This window comes from Accipiter gentilis, chromosome 10 (genome assembly GCF_929443795.1).
Source record: "Accipiter gentilis chromosome 10, bAccGen1.1, whole genome shotgun sequence".
Lineage (NCBI taxonomy): Eukaryota > Metazoa > Chordata > Aves > Accipitriformes > Accipitridae > Astur > Astur gentilis.
In genome coordinates, this window is record NC_064889.1 from 31,058,605 (window position 1) to 31,075,941 (window position 17,337).

The window sequence follows — 17,337 nt, forward strand, 5'->3', positions numbered from 1 at the left end:
CATTACGTGGCTGACAAAACAGTTGCTGACACAAAGCTGGAGGCAGAGTGTGGAGGGTGGAAGAAGCTGCTTGGAACTGAGGAAGGACAAAGATGATCAAAGGGCTGGAGAACCTGTCCTATAAGGAGAGACTGAAGGAGCTGGGTCTTTTCCCTGGAGAAGAGAAGGCTCAGGGGGACCACGTTACCATATTCCAATATTAAGGGGCAGCTACGAGGTGGATGGAGGCTCTCCCTTTACAAGAAGCTGCATGGAGAAGACAACAGGCAATGGGTACAAGTTGTACTGGGCAAGGTTTCATCTTGACATAAGAAAATTTTTTTACAGAGAGAACAGTCTATCACTGAAACAACCTCCCCAGTGATGTAGTAGAGTCCCCACGACTGAATGAGTTCAAGATGTGATTACGCAGGGTGCTAGATGATCTCATCTAGGCTCCCTTTCCCATGAAAGGCTGGACCAGGTGATCTTTTGAGGCACCTTTCAACCTGGGCTGTTCTATGATTTCTAACTTTCTTCTTCTGGTAAAATTGTGTCAAACTGCAGCCTGGATGTAGTGCCCCAAAGATGTGGAGGTAATTTCCCCTGTCCTCTTCAGGTGGCTGGTCCTGGTGCTGTTGGTTGAAAGGTTTGTAACGTAAAGCAAATGTTTGTGTAGTCTGTGGTCAGATAGTTTTTCCTCAGTGCTGCTATTGTAGCTTCTTGCTTGATAGTGTTTTGGAGGGTTCATCCCAATTGTTATTGAGGCAAAGAAAACTGCTGTCAGGAAGCTACCAGCAAGAAAACTTCCTCGGTAGGGGGGATTTTTTTGACTGAGCATATGAAAACACATGTTCTGTTTTAACTTTTCATAGTTACTATAAGAAGAAACTGCTGCTGGCTTTATTTGCATAGTGCCAAGGCCAGAGAAAACTGTTGCAGCCTGTGTTGCCACAGATTTGGTAGTTATGACTGAACTAAAGCTAAAACTGTCTGTGTTCTGCTACTGGGGCTTTGGCTTGTCAAAAGAAACCCCCCAAACCAACAAAACCTTGTTTGTCCCTTCCCTGATTTGCAAGAAGAGTTTTCTGAGCTGGGGACTTGCGGTCTTGGCAAGCCCATCAGTTATTCTTTCCATCATAAAGAAGGCAGGAAGGGTATCTCTTAAAGGATATCTCTGCCTGGGAAGAGGAATGAATGTGTTCTCTAGACTTGTGATGTCATGGGGAGAAAGCTCTGCAAATGCTAACTGCAGGGTGAAGTGTCACCTCTCTTGGCTTTGTATGAGAATGATTGACGTGGCTGGCATCAACCCAGGAGGAACAAAGGGGAGTCATCTTGTGCAAGTTTGTATTCTGGCTTTCTAATTAGAGGTTTGCTTGCTGCTGCTTCTTAACTTATGTGATTGATTTTGGTTTTTAGCAGATGTTTTTACACGTGTTCCTTGTACTACGCTTTCAGAAAGTGATCGGTGGTATTAGAAATGTGTGAGCATCTGTTTTGTTAAGTGGTTAATTTAAGTCGAGCTGGGATAATGAACTTTGCTCTCGTTTTTTCTCTCTCGGCTCCTCCTCGGTGCCCGCCAGAGGGTGGTGGTGAGCTGCTGAGCCTTGCTGTCCCGTCAACGCTGAGCTCTTTGTTCCACCTGTGTGTTACTGATAGCTTAGCGAGGCAGTAAATGGATTATGGTTCTCTGCCGAAGTGGATTCGGCTCCGGAGCTTTAGTCGCTTTGTTGTAAATAGCTTTCTATCACTCAGTAGCTTTTCATTCTCTGTCTTTACTCTGGCTTGACATCCACAGCTGCTGGCTCTGTGTCACAAGGAGGTACATTCCTATCATCGCTTGGTGTCTGATGCTCAGCCGTGAAGTTTCCACTGCTAAGATGAGATTTTTCTTTTCTTATGCACCTGTCTGTGCTTCAAACCAAACTAGTGCAACTGAGCTTCTAGTTTGTTTCAAATGGTATGGTAGTTGGTGTCACAGAGCAGTGGTTTTATTTCCATAGCACTGCCTCCCAGTAAACCTGCTTCATACAGAAATAAAATGTGTTATTTTTCAGAGGCCAAGCACTTAACTTTTTATATTTGCAGAAGATGGGGTGTCCTGTGAGCACAGTCTCATCTGCATTCTGAGCCTTGTGGCCAGATCTTGGCTATTTCTGCTGTCTTGAGACATGGTTAACTACTTAAAACTACCGTGGCTACTAGTGTATCTGGTGAAACTCCTGCATACTCTCTTATGTGTGTTGACATATTGTGTCAGTGTACAAAGCATCCATGATCACTGCCCAGGAGACAGCTTGAAGATGCTTTTCCAGAGACTAGATCAGTGGATGTGGAAAGCAGAGAAGTCTGTGAGCAGTGGAGAAAAAACACCTAGGCTGCTGGTGTGGTTATGGGGGTGGTATCCAATAAATCTTTGTCTCCTTTTGTCCTGCATTGAGATGGATTGTATTAAGGGAGCATCATGATGGGGCTTTTTTTCTTCCGTGAGTCATCCCGGTCTTGGCAGCATATAGTTCTTGGCCAAGTGCCACTTTAAGTAGAAGACAAAGCTGCGGTTTAGGCACTTGGACCCGTGTGTTACATTCTGTTTTCTGTGTACTGAATAAGGAGTAGGGGCCATAGGGAGTACTTGTGTTTTTGCATGTTTTGGTATGTTCTTCCTTTACCTTGATTGAAAAAAATACAACTCTTAAGATCCAAAGCTGAGTGCCTTATTAGTTAAGTGAATGATTTTGCACAAATTTGTGGAAGCTACTGGGTACTTTGTAACACTAAACTAATTTTCTCCTGAGTGCAGATTCTCCAAGTATGCTTTTGACACTTCAATGCTCCCATGTATCATGGTCTTTTAGACAAAGATGACTCATTTCTTAATGCTAAAATTGTTTTCAAACAGACTGTTCTCATTTTTCCTTAGCATTCATCCAGTGTTTGTGTCTTACTGTTGGTACCTGACTGACTTTATGCTGGACTATCTTTTTCTTGTTTTTCTTCTCAGTTTGGAAAAGCTTCTGCTATTGCCTTCAGAACACCTCCTGCTTCTAGCACTGTCTTTGCCAGTTCTTTGCCAGAGACCCTAGACGTGTAACAATTGTCCTAGGTAACCCTGTAGTTTTGCCAAATCTGGAGTCTCCAGTACCAACCTTTCCAAAAGGGTAAGATCTATCCAGTTTGCAGCTGGAAACAGAGGGCACAAATCTCTTCTGAAATCAGAAGTCTTTGCTAGCGTCCTTTTTGCAGAATGTCATACAAGGAAAACTCTAGACAGTTTTGTCCTGGAGTATTGAAATTCTCCTTTGAATTCACATGTTCCCACCTCTTCTCCTTGAACATTGGCTTTCCCTTATGTCTAAGACAATTTTCTTTGCCTTTCAAGCATTAAAGAGACCTTTTCAATGGCAGAAGGAAAGTCGTTCCCCTTTTCTTGTCTCTATTAGCCAAGAGAACTTCCTTGGTTTTCTGTGTTCAGCTTTCTCCAAACTCAAAATCTCACTTTTCTATCTGCCTGTTACTTGAGCCTTTTTAAATCTTGTTTTTTTTAACAGGACTATAAAAAAAAGAGTACTGCCAATCTCCAAACTTGTGTTTCATAACATTGTTGACATCTGTACCCAGATGAACAGAACATTGGGTACAGTGTGGAGTATGTTATGTGACTTGTGATTGATTATTATTCTGCAAATCTTTGAGTGGATCTTATGGTTACTAGTGAAATGTTCAGTAGGGGTTTTTTTCCTTTCTGGGAACCCAAATTGTTGGTTCTTTGGCTGTTTTTTACATGCATCTGAAAAATTGGGTGCTGGAAGCTGTTACCGCCTCAGCCATCTGTCTCGCTCTTTGGGTGAGTGTTTGCTAGCCTGGAGGCAGAGATGTCTCATCCCTGTCAGTTGGCTTCTGCGATGCTCTTCAGCCTGGCATTCAAAAGTGAGTAACTGATTTTATTCTGCCACTGCTGAATGTATGATGGAGCCTTTAAGGCAATATAAAATGTGTATGTTTTTGTTAGGGCAGACAAGAAATAGTTTGCAGTGTTTGCTGGCTACTACTTGTTGCTTTTCAGAACTGCTAGATCATATGCTCCAAAGGAATATAGCATTTCCAATGCTTGCATTTTTATTGCAAGATCTGTGGTTAACTTGCAAATTGTTGGTTCTTGGAATTGAGATTGAAAAATGCAAAGATTTCCACAGAAACTGCATCTAGCCTTTCTGGTTGCAGAGGGCATATTTACAATGTGCCTGAAACATGGCACAGAAGCTCCCCCTCTCTCCACTCCTTCCCCTCCCAAATTTGTAACTTGGAACAACTTTCAGCCTATAAAGCCCTTGTGGGTTTTCGTTGGTTTGAATTCTGTACCTTTGGGGCTGCCTACTGTATTGCAAAATCTTGTTCTTTAATATGCAAAGCACCTTTGGGTTGCTGACAGAATTTTTAATTTTTATGGTGCTTTTTTTTTTATATCAAGGCACTATGGTTTCTGATGAATGGTATGTTTTGTTTCTGCTCATCTCTTTAGCTCACAGGGTCAAGAGGAGAAAAGTGAGCTGGGAGAGCAGTGGTTGTGGTTCATTCTTGTTGCACTTCTGGGTTCTGTGCTGGCATTGATAAATGAAAGCTTAAGAATGTAATCTCTAGCATTATTGTAGACTGCTAGTTTCCTAGGTCATCTTCAAATAACTTAATGTGCGCTTCCTGGAATCTGAATCTTCAGCCGACTTCAGTTATTGTTGCAGAGTAGCCAGAAACCACAATGAATTATCTTGGTTGTAATCCAGTTTGTTTCCTGACCTTGATCTGTGTTTAAACAGTCTGCTTGTTGTGGGTGCCTTTGACTTCAATTTAAACATATGTCAAACAAGGGACTTTTCTTTTCCCAAGCAAGGAAACGGTGTGTATAATATGGTATGTTGTTGTCAGTACCCGGCCTATTCACCCACACATCTCTTTGTCATTGCTTCTTTCTCTTCTTGAAATGCTGGTGTAATTGGAGGGCTATATCAGGGTATATCCAATAAGATGGAGTGGAAGTTCCTACAAAGCACTCGCGCTGTGGCAAAATTTCTCTTTCTGTCTGTGGTCATTGTTATCATTAGTTGCTGTTGATCAGAGCAGACTGATGCTTTTGACTTGCATGGGTGAATTGATTGATTTATTTCCAGGAGTTCCCCACCCCTCCTTGTGTTCTGATGAGCAAATAATCCTTGAAGAGGAGCTCAGTTCAGTAACAGGAAGTGTATTGGCAGATGTCAGAAAACATTCATCCCAACTTTTCTATGGGATAGATATAGAAGATCTATATACGGATCTTCCTCAGTAAAGTGCCAAGTGTGACATCCGAAGGTCTCTGGTAGCTCAGAATTCATCTTATTTCTTCTTCTTGCCTGAAGACTGTTGTGGACCAAACTTCTAATTTCATAAGAACTTTCATATATTCTTCACCTGGAACTCTTACTGCTGGCTTTTTTCCATGAGTTTTTAAAATTTAATGTTAGATTTCTCAGCAATGAATTTTAAGAGACTTTTTTATTATATACATCTAAGCTGTGTGCTTCAAGGCACTTCTGTGCAAAGCCTCATATAAATAGCTGCCCTTCAAAGTATGTTTGTATAGACACCCCACACAGCATGTTATTTGCTTCCTTTTGACTCATGTTTGGGGGAGAAGGGGTTGAGCAAATCTGAACTATGCTGCTTTTATTCTCTTGGCAGTATGGTTGGAATGTTCAAATTCACTGCTTTTTTATGTTACTGATGCTCTTCCAGTGACTTCTAGTTAACAAATATAATGGTTCTTAGTGCCTGACTACAGGAATCTCTGTTAATCAACTGCATTATTTGGGTTGAATACTGAAACATAAGTTAAATTCAGTTTTTTGTGTTAATACATGAATTAGCATGTATTGATACTACATAAAGATCCTATACCTATTCAGGAGCCCTTGTTATTAGTATCTTCATGGCTTGAACTGTTTGTGTTCTAACTAATTTTTTCAGTTTTTCTTTGGTCAAGTAGTGATTTCACTCCTACCTGAGTGGCAGTCTCTTTTCTGTTATTAACATGGTGGTGTTCCGGTGTTATGTCTGCTGCAGTCTGTATCCAAGCTTGTCTTGTCTTCTGCATCTCATTTTTCTCCAGGACAGTTGAGTTTCTTTATGCTGTTGAGACTGTTTGGTTTTGGGACAGAACTCTTTTCATGTTATGTATTGTACCCAAGAGTGGTATGTACTGGACCTTTGTCTGAGTTGAAGACTTACTTGGACTGTAATAGAAAACATTTTGTATATGGACACGTCATATTAAGGGCTTAGTTGCTAGAGATCTCGGCTGATTTTGGAACTGTCAGCCTGAGATGGAAGGATCCATGTGGTATTGTTGAGCTTTCCAGTTCTTGCTCTGCCTGTCTGAAGGCTAGAATAAATTGTGTGAAATGAAAACATCTAAGATCATCTTCCTTTCAGAGACCAGTTATAGAAACATAAAACTTTTGTTTTCACTACTGCACTTGGGAAGAAGGGGGAAAAAATCACTGGATCTGTGTTGCTGCATGTACATTGAGATAGATATGTGTCCAATATTGCCTTACTAAACAAAGCCTACCTTCTCTAGCTTGAAGTGGGAGATGTGCAGAGGAACATCAGTAAGTCAACTTTAATCCCAAAGTCTGTAACAAACTTGTAAAGACTTCTAACAAACTTAAGGTTTCTAAGAATTATTTTCAGATCAACAGGAAAAGTAGCTTGTTTTTAAAGTCATGGTATTACTGTGTGTCTTGCTTAATGTAAATGCTGGAGACTCTGGGTCATGTGTGACAGCCACATCTCCAGAGGCTGCTTTGGGGGCTGTGATTCATTTCTTCTAAATCATCTCCATTCTGTTGAATTGCACTATGGACATAGCAGGAAATAACTTGTCAGCTTAGTTGGTGTAATTCAGGGGAACCAGCCATAGCAGGGGAAGTCATGTACCTTAGATGAGTCCTGCAGACTTGAATCTGTGCAGAAACAACAGTGACATTGGCTGGCTTGTCTTCTCTCTCTAATTGCAGTGCAAAACATACCAAAATGGGGATGTAACTTTCTTGTAGTTAAAGTGATCTAAAATATTCTGAGATTGCTGATATCCCTTCTGAATGTTGTGAATCTGAAAGGGGAGTAGAAGAATATTAATAAAGATTTGTTTTGAGCCTTTTTTGGAAGATGATACTTTCTCTTTCTCTTTGTGTTCCAGGGTGCACTCCTAGGAAGTGTGGAAGAGGTGTGACTGATGCAGTAATCACAAGGGAAGAAGCTGAAAGAATCCGTAGGTAATTTTTCTTTTAGCTCTTAAATTTTATGAGCACTTTAACGACAGTGTGCCAGTGTTTAAGGTGTAGCACAAAGCTCATTAGCTGAAGGAGGATGGGTTAAACTTTAAAACACTAAACTTTTTTTAAAAGCTATTTTCCATTTTTGCTGTAGTAGAGGCAGTTCTTTCATACAGAGTCTGCCTAGCTCTGTGGGGCACAAGAGTTGTGGGGGGAAAAAAAAGGAAAATTAATTAAATGAGTTTTAAAGGATTTTCACTTGGCTTTCTGTTCCATTTGGCCTTTAAAAGAGAACAAAACAACATATACCTTCTTTCAGCTGAGTCTATTTCTGGGTAATCATGAGGTACTGCTGACCCTGTAGTCCTCTGTGAACACTAAGTGGTGAGTTTTAATCAAATAGTAGGAGACACTGTCCAATTACGCAGTTAGAAAAGTTATCAGCTTCTTTGAGTGTGATTTGCACTTGATAATCATGTCAGTGGGGAATATCACTGTAATGCTCAAAGCCATAGGCAGCTGGTATAAGTGCTTTGTTCACTAGTCAGGCCGGCCACTCTGGCATTTCAAATTCAGCAGGGCTTCTGATTTTGATGCAGCATTTCTACATTGTACAGGTTTATTTGTACTGCCACTAAGAATCAAGATCTGGTTTGGGTTTTTTATGTTTAATCTTACTTGATCAGAATGTATTTGAAAGACAATGGGTTTGGGGGTGTTTTGGGGATTTATGGAAGGGGGCTACAAGCTCAGAAATGTTCTGCAACATAGGTACGTTATTTTCATGACAGGCTGCATGATTCAGTTTCAAGTAAATGGCAGCTCCTATTAACTCAATTGGGTTATATTTGATGCATCAAATACCACTTACTGAACAGTTATATGTTGTAAATAATGACTTAAAGGACAAAGTAATTAGACTTCAGTTCTCATCTGAGGTTATTGTTTTGCCTGCAGAATAGCAGAGAGGGGACTGTCCTTGGGAGGATCTGATGGAGGGGTGAGCAGTGTCCTGTTACTTTTTACATTCTTTTACTGCCAAGGCAAGATTATAAATGCATTTTTGGGGCTTAAGGAGAGGAGATGGAGAATTTTTCCTTCCATTCACACTTAGAAGAAAATTTGTTTGCAAAGTTATTTTATCTCCCATTAATACTGCTAGCAGTGTAATTCACAACTTCTGCAATACAGCTGACATTTCCTATTACTCAGTTTAGTTATTTCTAGCACCTCTTTGGAACTTCTTTTGTCTTCTACATCTGGAAACAGTTACTATAGCAGAACTGCACAAGTTTGACTTCTGAAACTAAATTACAGTGGTTCACAGCATCGTGTAAAGATTGTTTTGTGTAGTGACAAAAAATGCCATTTAATGTCTCTAAGTAGACCTTTAAAAATGAAAACAAACACACTTCTCTTCTACAAGCATGTTTGTTTTAATTTCTTTCTCCTGTGTTTTGTGTAGTGACAAAAAATGCCATGTAATGTCTCTAAGTAGACCTTTAAAAATGAAAACAAACACACTTCTCTTTTACAAGCATGTTTGTTTTAATTTCTTTCTCCTGGCTTTGTTCTCAGGATATTTTTGTGTCTGAATAGAAACTTTCTTGAGTATTTCTAAACACAGCCACTTCTTTAAGCCTCTGCTGAATTAGGGCATATATTAGCAGAAAAGGAGAAAGGTTTCAATGAAAAAAATAAGACTTTATTGTCCTTGTGATTGTTGAGAAAGACCTGCAAAAAAATATAACCCAAGAAACTTGTTTCAGATGGGCAGCACTGGTTAATATATTTAAAAGATTTAAGATTCTCTGTTCAGTTCTGTCAGGATCCCTTGGATTTTTTTTTTTTCAGTTATGTGATTGCATGATTTGCCACTTTGCCTAGATTACTCGGCCTTTTGGCAGCTTAGCTTCTGTCATTAGTGCTGTCAAGTGGGTTTCCTATCCTGTTCTTTTGGGACCTCCAGGTGATTTTTTTCATTAGACTTCCACAAAGAGGCATTAGAAGGGTAGTGGATCACACAGACAGCTTCATGGATTTGGACCACAAAAAGCTAATGTCCAGCTGGAGGTCCGGGAACTGGGGAAACTGAGGCAGAGAAAGCTTGGAAGAGACATGAGGGGAGGTGAACTTGCTGCCCAATGCACTGAGCTGGGCAGGGGTCCTGAGCTGACTGACTTGGACAAGAAGTCAGAGTATCAGACAAGTATAAGTCCATCATCTGCATAATTTTGGAAGCATCATTGTGAGGTTTTTTGAAAGGTACGGGGGGAGAAGATTCTGTTGCCGCAATAAAATAAGTCTGTTAAGAAATCTGATGTCCTTTGAGCGGTCTGGGCTTTGATACAAGCCGCCTCACATTTCTCGTGATCTGTAAATGTGAGAAAGTTATTGCATGCGGTTACTCCTTAGGGAAAGGTGCAAGAAGAAAGTTGTGTAGTATTGCATTGAGGCCTTATCCAAAATAGTGGATAAACACTGAAAGATGCTAAAAACAAGAGATGACTGGTGTTTCTAGGAGATTGTGTTTAGGAGAAGGTTTTAAATACAGTCTCTTTACCTAGCTTCTTTTATGCCTCTTTCTCCCCTGTTCTGCTGTTTTCCTTTCTTTTTCGATGTGCATGCTTGTGTTCCCCATGTCATGGAGTGAATCTTTTACCAATGTCTTCACTTAAGCCTTTTATCTTTCCAAATCTCTTATCTACCTAACATACAAAATGTTTGAAGTCTTAGTTCATCTAGGTACTTTGCCTGTATGCCTCTTAAGCTTCAAGCTTCTTGGATAAGTGTGGCTTGTTGCTTTAAACTTCTTAGGCTTTGGAGTATTGGGATAATTCTGTCCAATTATGTCTGTTGTGCTAAGACCATTTTTTTCCTTAAAAATTCCTTAATTAAACAAACAGGAGTTATTTATTTTTAATTCTTTCTTCAGCCACTTTGATCTCTGTACTATTCCAAATAAAACTTCTTCAGGTTTCTACTGGAGTGAAGACTGCATTTTCATTCTCTCTGATTTCCTCTTAACCCCTTTTTAAGCAGTGTGTCTGATGATTATTTTTTTTTCTGTCATACTTCTTATACTTTGAGTTCACAGAAGTGGATTTGTGTCTATGTGTCTAGATACAACTTATTAATTTGAAGACCTAAAATTGCAGTTTGTGACTCTGTTCATTCTTTCCTCCCTTTGTTTGCTGCCCTTTCTGCTTCCTTGCAGTACTGAAGTATAGCACAAAAACTTGTTTCCCTTTCCATTGTTTTGTGTGGAGAAAGTCCTGGCAAATATCTGAATTATGGAAATCTGAGTCATGCCCCAGTTGTCATGCTGAGGTTTCTTTCTAATCTTCCTTTGTAATTTTTCCTAGACTTATTTATGCACACACACAGTGAGGCTAGAAGAGGCCATTGTGATCTTCTAGTCTCACTTTCAACAGAATCCACACAGGAGCATCTTCTCCACCAGTATACTGCTTTCCCTTGTACGTCTCTGTAAAACAGTTTTATACTCTGTCCCTTATTCACAGAATGTGAATTGCATTAGTTCTCTTGATGTTTGCCTCAGCTTAGGTTTTTCTTCTTTATTAAGATAATGACATTTCCCTTTCTTCCCTACCTAATATTTTTTTACACGCTACCTCTGCTTGCATTACCAGTTCAGTCATGACTCATTCATTCACGTCTTTGTAGGTGCTGCCGTCATAACATCTCTCTAGTGTAAATGAAACGACTCATTTACTGTTGGATCTATTGGCATTTATTTAGAAGCCCCAGAAGAGAAATCTCTTGGTGTAGCCAGTCAGCTGCAGTCTGTTTCCTGTGTTGCAGTGAAACTGGCAGGAGTAGCCACCTAGACCTCTCTCTTGCAGGGGAAAATTAGATTTCTTAATCACTGGGAGAAGCAAACAACCTGTGTAGCTGTGATGCCAAATAAGGGTTTCTGATGTGGGCCCACTGACCCATGCATAGAATGGTCATTGTGGAGACCATATCCCTCCTTATTTTGCTTTCAGCCTTCCCAACCAAAGCCTGAAGTCCTCGAAATGCTGTCAGCTCTGTGTTTTCCACAGAGAAGATAAAGTCTCTGTATCATACTTGGCCTATCTCATTCCTCTACTGCAGGCTGTGTAGTTTTCTTCCTTCCTATTTAGCCTCCTGATAGCCCTTAGGAAACACATACTTGTGAGGAGTGAAAGACATACTTGGCAGTGTGTCCACTTTACGTGCAGCTGTGTGTTGGTGGGATTATCTGGACTTAACTCTAGGAAGCTGGAGAGGAGCTGGTTGTGTCTAATCTGTATCTAATGTAAGCTTGTACTGGACTCCATAGTCAAATATCGCCAAATTCCATTACTGGAAATTAAATAATTTCCACAGTAATAACCTGTACCTCTAGCAATCTGAATGCACTAATAACCTGTACCTCTAGCAATCTGAATGATGTATAAATTAGATTGGTTATGCTTGTGCCTCATAATTAATCAGTGTAACTTTTAAGAGGCATTACCCTAAGACTGTAACCCTTGTCTGTCTACTCTTGAGTTTCAAGTAGGGAAGGGTATTTAAAGGTGGTATTGTTTTGAGAGTCTGTGTAAGACTGCCTGCAGTGACAGCAAGGTTGATGCTGCCCAGGGATTAGTGGCCGTGTACAACCTCCATTGCACTTCCCTCTTCGCAGCTCGAGTGTGTGAGCATTCCCACAGGAGGAGTGGGGAAGGTTTTGAGTGCTACCAGCTCCTCTGTCGGCAAGTAGAAGTAAGTTTTTTGGTTTTTTCTCTTTTGGGCAGTGTGTCTGCTCTTTTCTTTAAAAGTACCACTTAAAACTTTTTAAGGAGTGGAGGAATTGCTGTAGAAGTCAATATATATTTAATGGTTGTCAATCCCTTTTAGTGAGGATGAAAGGCGGGACCTATCATGCTTTGCGAGATGGGGACATTGATCCTTTTTGCCATTTTCTGAGAAGTAGTGGTTAGTTGCATGTTCTTTTTGAATCCTTTTGGCAGTGAGAGGGTGGAGAATGTGGGACTAACAATACTGAAGGTCCAAAAGAACATATATTTGTGCTTTATTTTTTTTTTTTAAAGGAAGTTCAGTTTCTTTTCTGTAGCAGTTCTGTAAACCAGGACATTGGGGTAGTTCTGTAAAGCAATCTCTTGGAAATAGGTGTGTAGATATGTGCATTTGCAGTCTTCTGCCATCTTTAGATAAACTTTGTAGAGCTTTGAGCCTGGGAACGCTGACCTGAATTGCAGGCTGACCCTTGATGAGATAGCTGAACTTGAAGTAACAGTGTTGACACAGGCTTCCACCAAGGTATTCTCCTTGGTGCAGGAAAAGGTGCTGGAAATGTTTAATGTTCTGAAATGGCAGAGGACAAAATAAATGTGTTTCAGTTTCTTTCCAAGGTAGCTGTTAAACCAATAGCTCCGTGCTCATGTGTAATCAAGTCCCCCTCTCTGTTTGGCATTCAGTTGTTTTCCTCTGTCTGAAACAACCCTGAAGAATATTCCTGCTTTTTCAGATTCCCTTTTCAGTCTTCTTTATCTGGCACTTCTAGGCTTTATATCGTAGCTATTATCTTTTCAGCTATGAATACCTACTGTTCTTGGGGTTGGCTTTTATTGATTCATTTGGTTATTTTGGATATTCCCAACTGTAATCATCTGGAGCTTGAGGAGTGAGAAGAAATGTATATATTTGGAAAGCATGTTGAAAGTATTTGAAAGGCAATTTGTTTTTAAATTAAATTCATCTTTTCAAATGTGTCCCGCTATTTCTCCTTATCTATTTTAGCATGATTACAAGCATAGTTTTGAAGCTACATGGGAGCAGTTTTACTACTTCTAACTGTAGCTTAGATTATTGTACAGAACCAGAAACTAATAAATCAAAATATTCTGCTTCTCAGGCTTGAGTGGAACTTATTACAAGAACTGCTTTTGCGTGAGTGTGAGATTTACTTGTTTCCATAACAGTCCTCTGAAGCTTTTGGAGAAATGTGGGAAGGGGAGGTCTGAACAGCTCATGCTACGCCCACTTGAATAGCTTGTTGCTTATATATTTTTTAAGGGGCAAGTAAAATTATTTGGGTAGGTTTATTAAAAGAAGGTTGTTATTATACTATCCCTTTTAAATGGAGACTTCAGTGGAGTTCCCCTGATTCAGCTCTGAAACTCAGAGCACTTAAGCCTGCACCAATTTTCTTTTGCTGAGAGACTGTCATGGGTGTCTTCCTCCAACATGATCCAGAGGAGGAGGGAGAAAAGTGCTTTGAGTCTCGGGATGAACGTGAAGCTGTATTGCTAGCCTGTCAATGCAGCTCTGACACTGCTGTGGACTGATGATTTGCTGCTGCTCATTCACCAGCCTGTCTGCATTTGGGTAAAGATATGAAGTGGCTTCAAACAGTGCTGTTCCAACCATGCCCAGAAATTCTTGTTGCCAGTGAGGTGGAAGTTATCATTCTTTCCAGGCAGCTCACCTAGTGGTTTATTATTGTTTGGATTTTGCTATAATAACGTGAATGGTATGTGGTGCATCAAGAAATGCCAAATTCCAAGATGAGAGCTTTTGCCTGGATATTGTATGTCAAAGAAGTCATTACTTTGGTGCCGGTCAGGTTAATTAATTGTTGAGATTTCCAGTATTTTTTAAAAAAAAGACTGCTATTAAACAGTCACACTTTTAAATACTGTTTAACTGATACAAAACAAACATGTATTTTGTGGACAGCAAGGGACATACAAAAGTGTACTTTATTCAATTTAGAGAAATAATTTAGAGTCCTGAGGGGTAGCTCTCTATCCTGGCAAATCTGAGTATTAATCTTTTTAGCTTGGTCTGGAGCTCAACAGAAGTGTTTGGCTTGAATCGGATGAAGAAATGGATTGACTTTTCATATGTAAAAACTTTTCACTCCTTGGTTTTCTTTTACCGTGTTTTAGAAATTGAGGAAAAGAAAGTTTGGCTCTAGTAAGCCTTAGAATTATAATTGTTCTTTTAAACAGACTTTTATGTCTATATTAAATATGAGAAGTATACAGGACCTCATGGTGAAGGAGAAGTTTTAATAACAAATGTTGGGCAAGATAAATATTAGTGCTGCTATTTGAGCGCTTCACAAATATTGGAAAATTAGTCATCTTTGTGTGGATGGGAAATGTCTTCAAGAAGGGATCCAGGAACACAGTGTCTTACCCCTAGCCCATGGAGGAAGACTCTGGCAATTCTGCGTGTCAGATTTGAATCTCGGGAATAGCAGTCCTATGCTTTTTTCATAGTACCTTAATATTTTGTGCATCTGTACGTCAAACTGAGAGGTTTGTAGTTGTAAAGTAAGCATTAGTATTGTGAACCCAAATGCTAGAAACTAATATTTTACTTGGGAGGCTGTGGAAAGTGAGAGCCAACTTGGGACAGTTAAAGGTCATGGTTAAATAATGATAAAAGCTTTTCATTCTCATTTTTCCTACTTTTTTGTTTCCTTTCCCAGGCATCAATTTTGGACTTGCACTCTGGAGCTCTTTCACTGGGGAAGCATTTTGTTAATCTGTACAGGTAAAATGGCATTGTAGCTTCCTGCCTCTCTTGTTATCTTATACCTTCAGTGCTTACTGGCTTTTCAAATTTCTCAAGCCCTGTGGGCTGGGGTTAATAATGACAAACTGTAGAAGTTGGTTAGATTCACCACAGTTTCCACAACCAGTTAAAGAGCTTTTTGTGGCATGAAAACCAATCTTCTGTTGAACTGGGCTCTTAGAAAGCTACCATTACCTTTATTCTCAGAGTTCTTCTTGTACCAGTAAATAATAGTATTTTTTTCACAGTTACAGTCCAGTTTGTCAGCAGTGGAAGAAGTCAAGTAGTCTGAACTCTTAAAAACTTGAATCCACATGCTTATGTCATGACGTGGGAGGGGACTTTTTTCATGCCTGGGGAATTCCATTAACAATTGCTGTATCTTGATCCTTTAATCTTTTAACATAAAATCTTTTAGCAATGCTTTTGGAACGTAATGCTTAAAAGCATTTGTAGGATTTTTTTGGTGGTGTTTTAATTTTTTGATTGTGGGTAAGGCACAGATGGGGGTGAGAATATGTCTTGGTATTACTCGGGCGGTCTGATTCAGCAACTCTTCTTTTAGACTGTTGTTTCATTTTTCAGGTACTTTGGGGACAAAATTCAAGACATCTTCACAGAAGAGGATTTTGCATTGTATCGGTAAAGCAGTAAAGATTGTCAATAACTTCCAAATGAACCACAAAACATAACTTCATGATTTTTTTTTTTTTTTGTTGCGTGCAGGCTGGGAGGGGATTATCCTTTGGATTCAGACATACAATTAATTTTGCAACTCAAATTAGTAATCTCTGTGAGAATTAGTCCCTTGAGGAAAATAAGTAAAAGGATCTGTTGGTGACTACCTGATAAAAAACATCTGCTGCTTTGAACTTACCTGCATTACCAACATCAGTACTGTATTGATGGTGTAAATGTAATCAGAATGATAACAGTACCACATATTTCCCTTTCTGCGTAAGGGGTTGATGCCAACCCTGTGAGCAAGGAGAGCTGCTTCATCCGAGTTCTGTGGTTATTTGCTGGAACATTATAGCTGGGTTGTAAAATCCTTCTACATTAACTCCTATTTAACACGTTATCCAAGAGTTGTGTTAGATGATAAAGACAATCCTATGCTACTATTTCATTAGGAACTTGGAGGGGTTTTGGGTGAAGTGTAGCAAAACATTAAAAATGGTAAAGCAGGAAGTGCAAGGACTTCAATACTAATGTTCTGGCTAGAGAAGCAGAGCATACTTTCCCCCTAAGAAGGCAGAATATGAAATAGTGCTATAATGTAATAGCTTTGGCATCTGATGCTTTTAGCTTTTCTGTAGACCTGCTCATATACTTAACGAAGACAACAAACCTAATGAGTTCCATGTGTCTGTCAAGGTGTGGGGCCAAAGTTTAGGAACAAGCATTCTTTGTTGACTAGACACAATAAATCTTTAGATATGCATTTCAGTGCTTTCTCACAACCTAAAATGTACCTGACTTGAACATTTTAACTCTTTTTGTCTTTTTTTTTTTTCTTGGCTTTGAAGGAATATGGCCTCCCTCTAGTGGTAGATATAGTATTAAGTAGCCAAATAGGTTTATTAGTATAGTAATTTTATTTGTCTTAAAATATTAACCACTTAAAACTTATTTCTATTTGACTACTTTTTTTTCTAGATACTGTTGTCTTTTTAAAGAAGTTCATTGATGATGTGTTTACTACTTCCCCCAAAAATCACAAAAATGAGACGCTTTCTTGATTATTTTTTAACTTTGACTCTATAAAGAAAATACATAGTTTATACCTCACCAAGATAGTGGAGAATATTTTGAAAATAGTCTCTGTTTTGCCTTCCGTTCTGTAGAATATCAAAGAATCTGTAGAAATGACATGAGTGTCTGGAGGGAGTGTCTTACTAAAGAATATTTCTGTTTCACAGGAGTAGAATCAGTTTTTCAATAATTTTTTATGAATTTCTGATCCTTGCACTGTGAGATGAGACAGCTGCTAGGGAATATCAATATTCCATTGGCATTTCATGCCAATATAGGGGATGTTTCAGTGTGCTGCATATCAATCTTCTACAAAATATATTATTAAATGCTTCTGTTCATATTAATGGCAGTGCTTTAACATGGACTGTAGTACCTTATGTCCTTAATGAATAATTTTATGCTATTTTGGGGAGCGTTTATCTTCATTACTTTCACTTACCTACCAAGGCCAATTTAAAAATACACTCTTGAGAGAAATAACTAAATGTAATTCATGTCTAAGTATTACTGATTGCAACAATAACAAATCTGAGGAGGCATTCTGAGCCAGGAGGCTGCTTTCTAAACTGTCTCTGTCAAAATTATGTTGCTTCAGAATCAATTACAGTTTCTAGGCTGATGCTTTAATCACTATCTGCCAAGCAATTCTTGTTTCACATAATAGATGCATCTTTATTCCAGAAGAGACCTTTAAATCTGGATGCTTGGTTTAAGG

At 39.3% G+C, this 17,337-nt stretch overlaps 1 protein-coding gene across 4 annotated transcripts in view; it reads left to right on the forward strand.

Annotated features, from left to right (window-relative positions):
- Nucleotides 1-17,337, forward strand: part of OGFOD3 (2-oxoglutarate and iron dependent oxygenase domain containing 3) — a 49,870-nt gene that overhangs the window by 1,608 nt on the left and 30,925 nt on the right. For 3 of the 4 annotated variants that reach the window (XR_007507518.1, XM_049812711.1, XM_049812712.1), the window contains exons 3-6: nucleotides 7,214-7,289; nucleotides 8,247-8,289; nucleotides 14,779-14,843; nucleotides 15,450-15,506. Coding sequence is in view for 3 of the 4 variants with exons in the window: in XM_049812711.1 (XP_049668668.1) it covers nucleotides 7,214-7,289; nucleotides 8,247-8,289; nucleotides 14,779-14,843; nucleotides 15,450-15,506 (241 nt within the window). In the remaining variant the exon portion in view is untranslated. The remainder of the gene's footprint in view (nucleotides 1-7,213; nucleotides 7,290-8,246; nucleotides 8,290-14,778; nucleotides 14,844-15,449; nucleotides 15,507-17,337) is intronic. The other variant, XM_049812713.1, reaches the window with a different exon arrangement.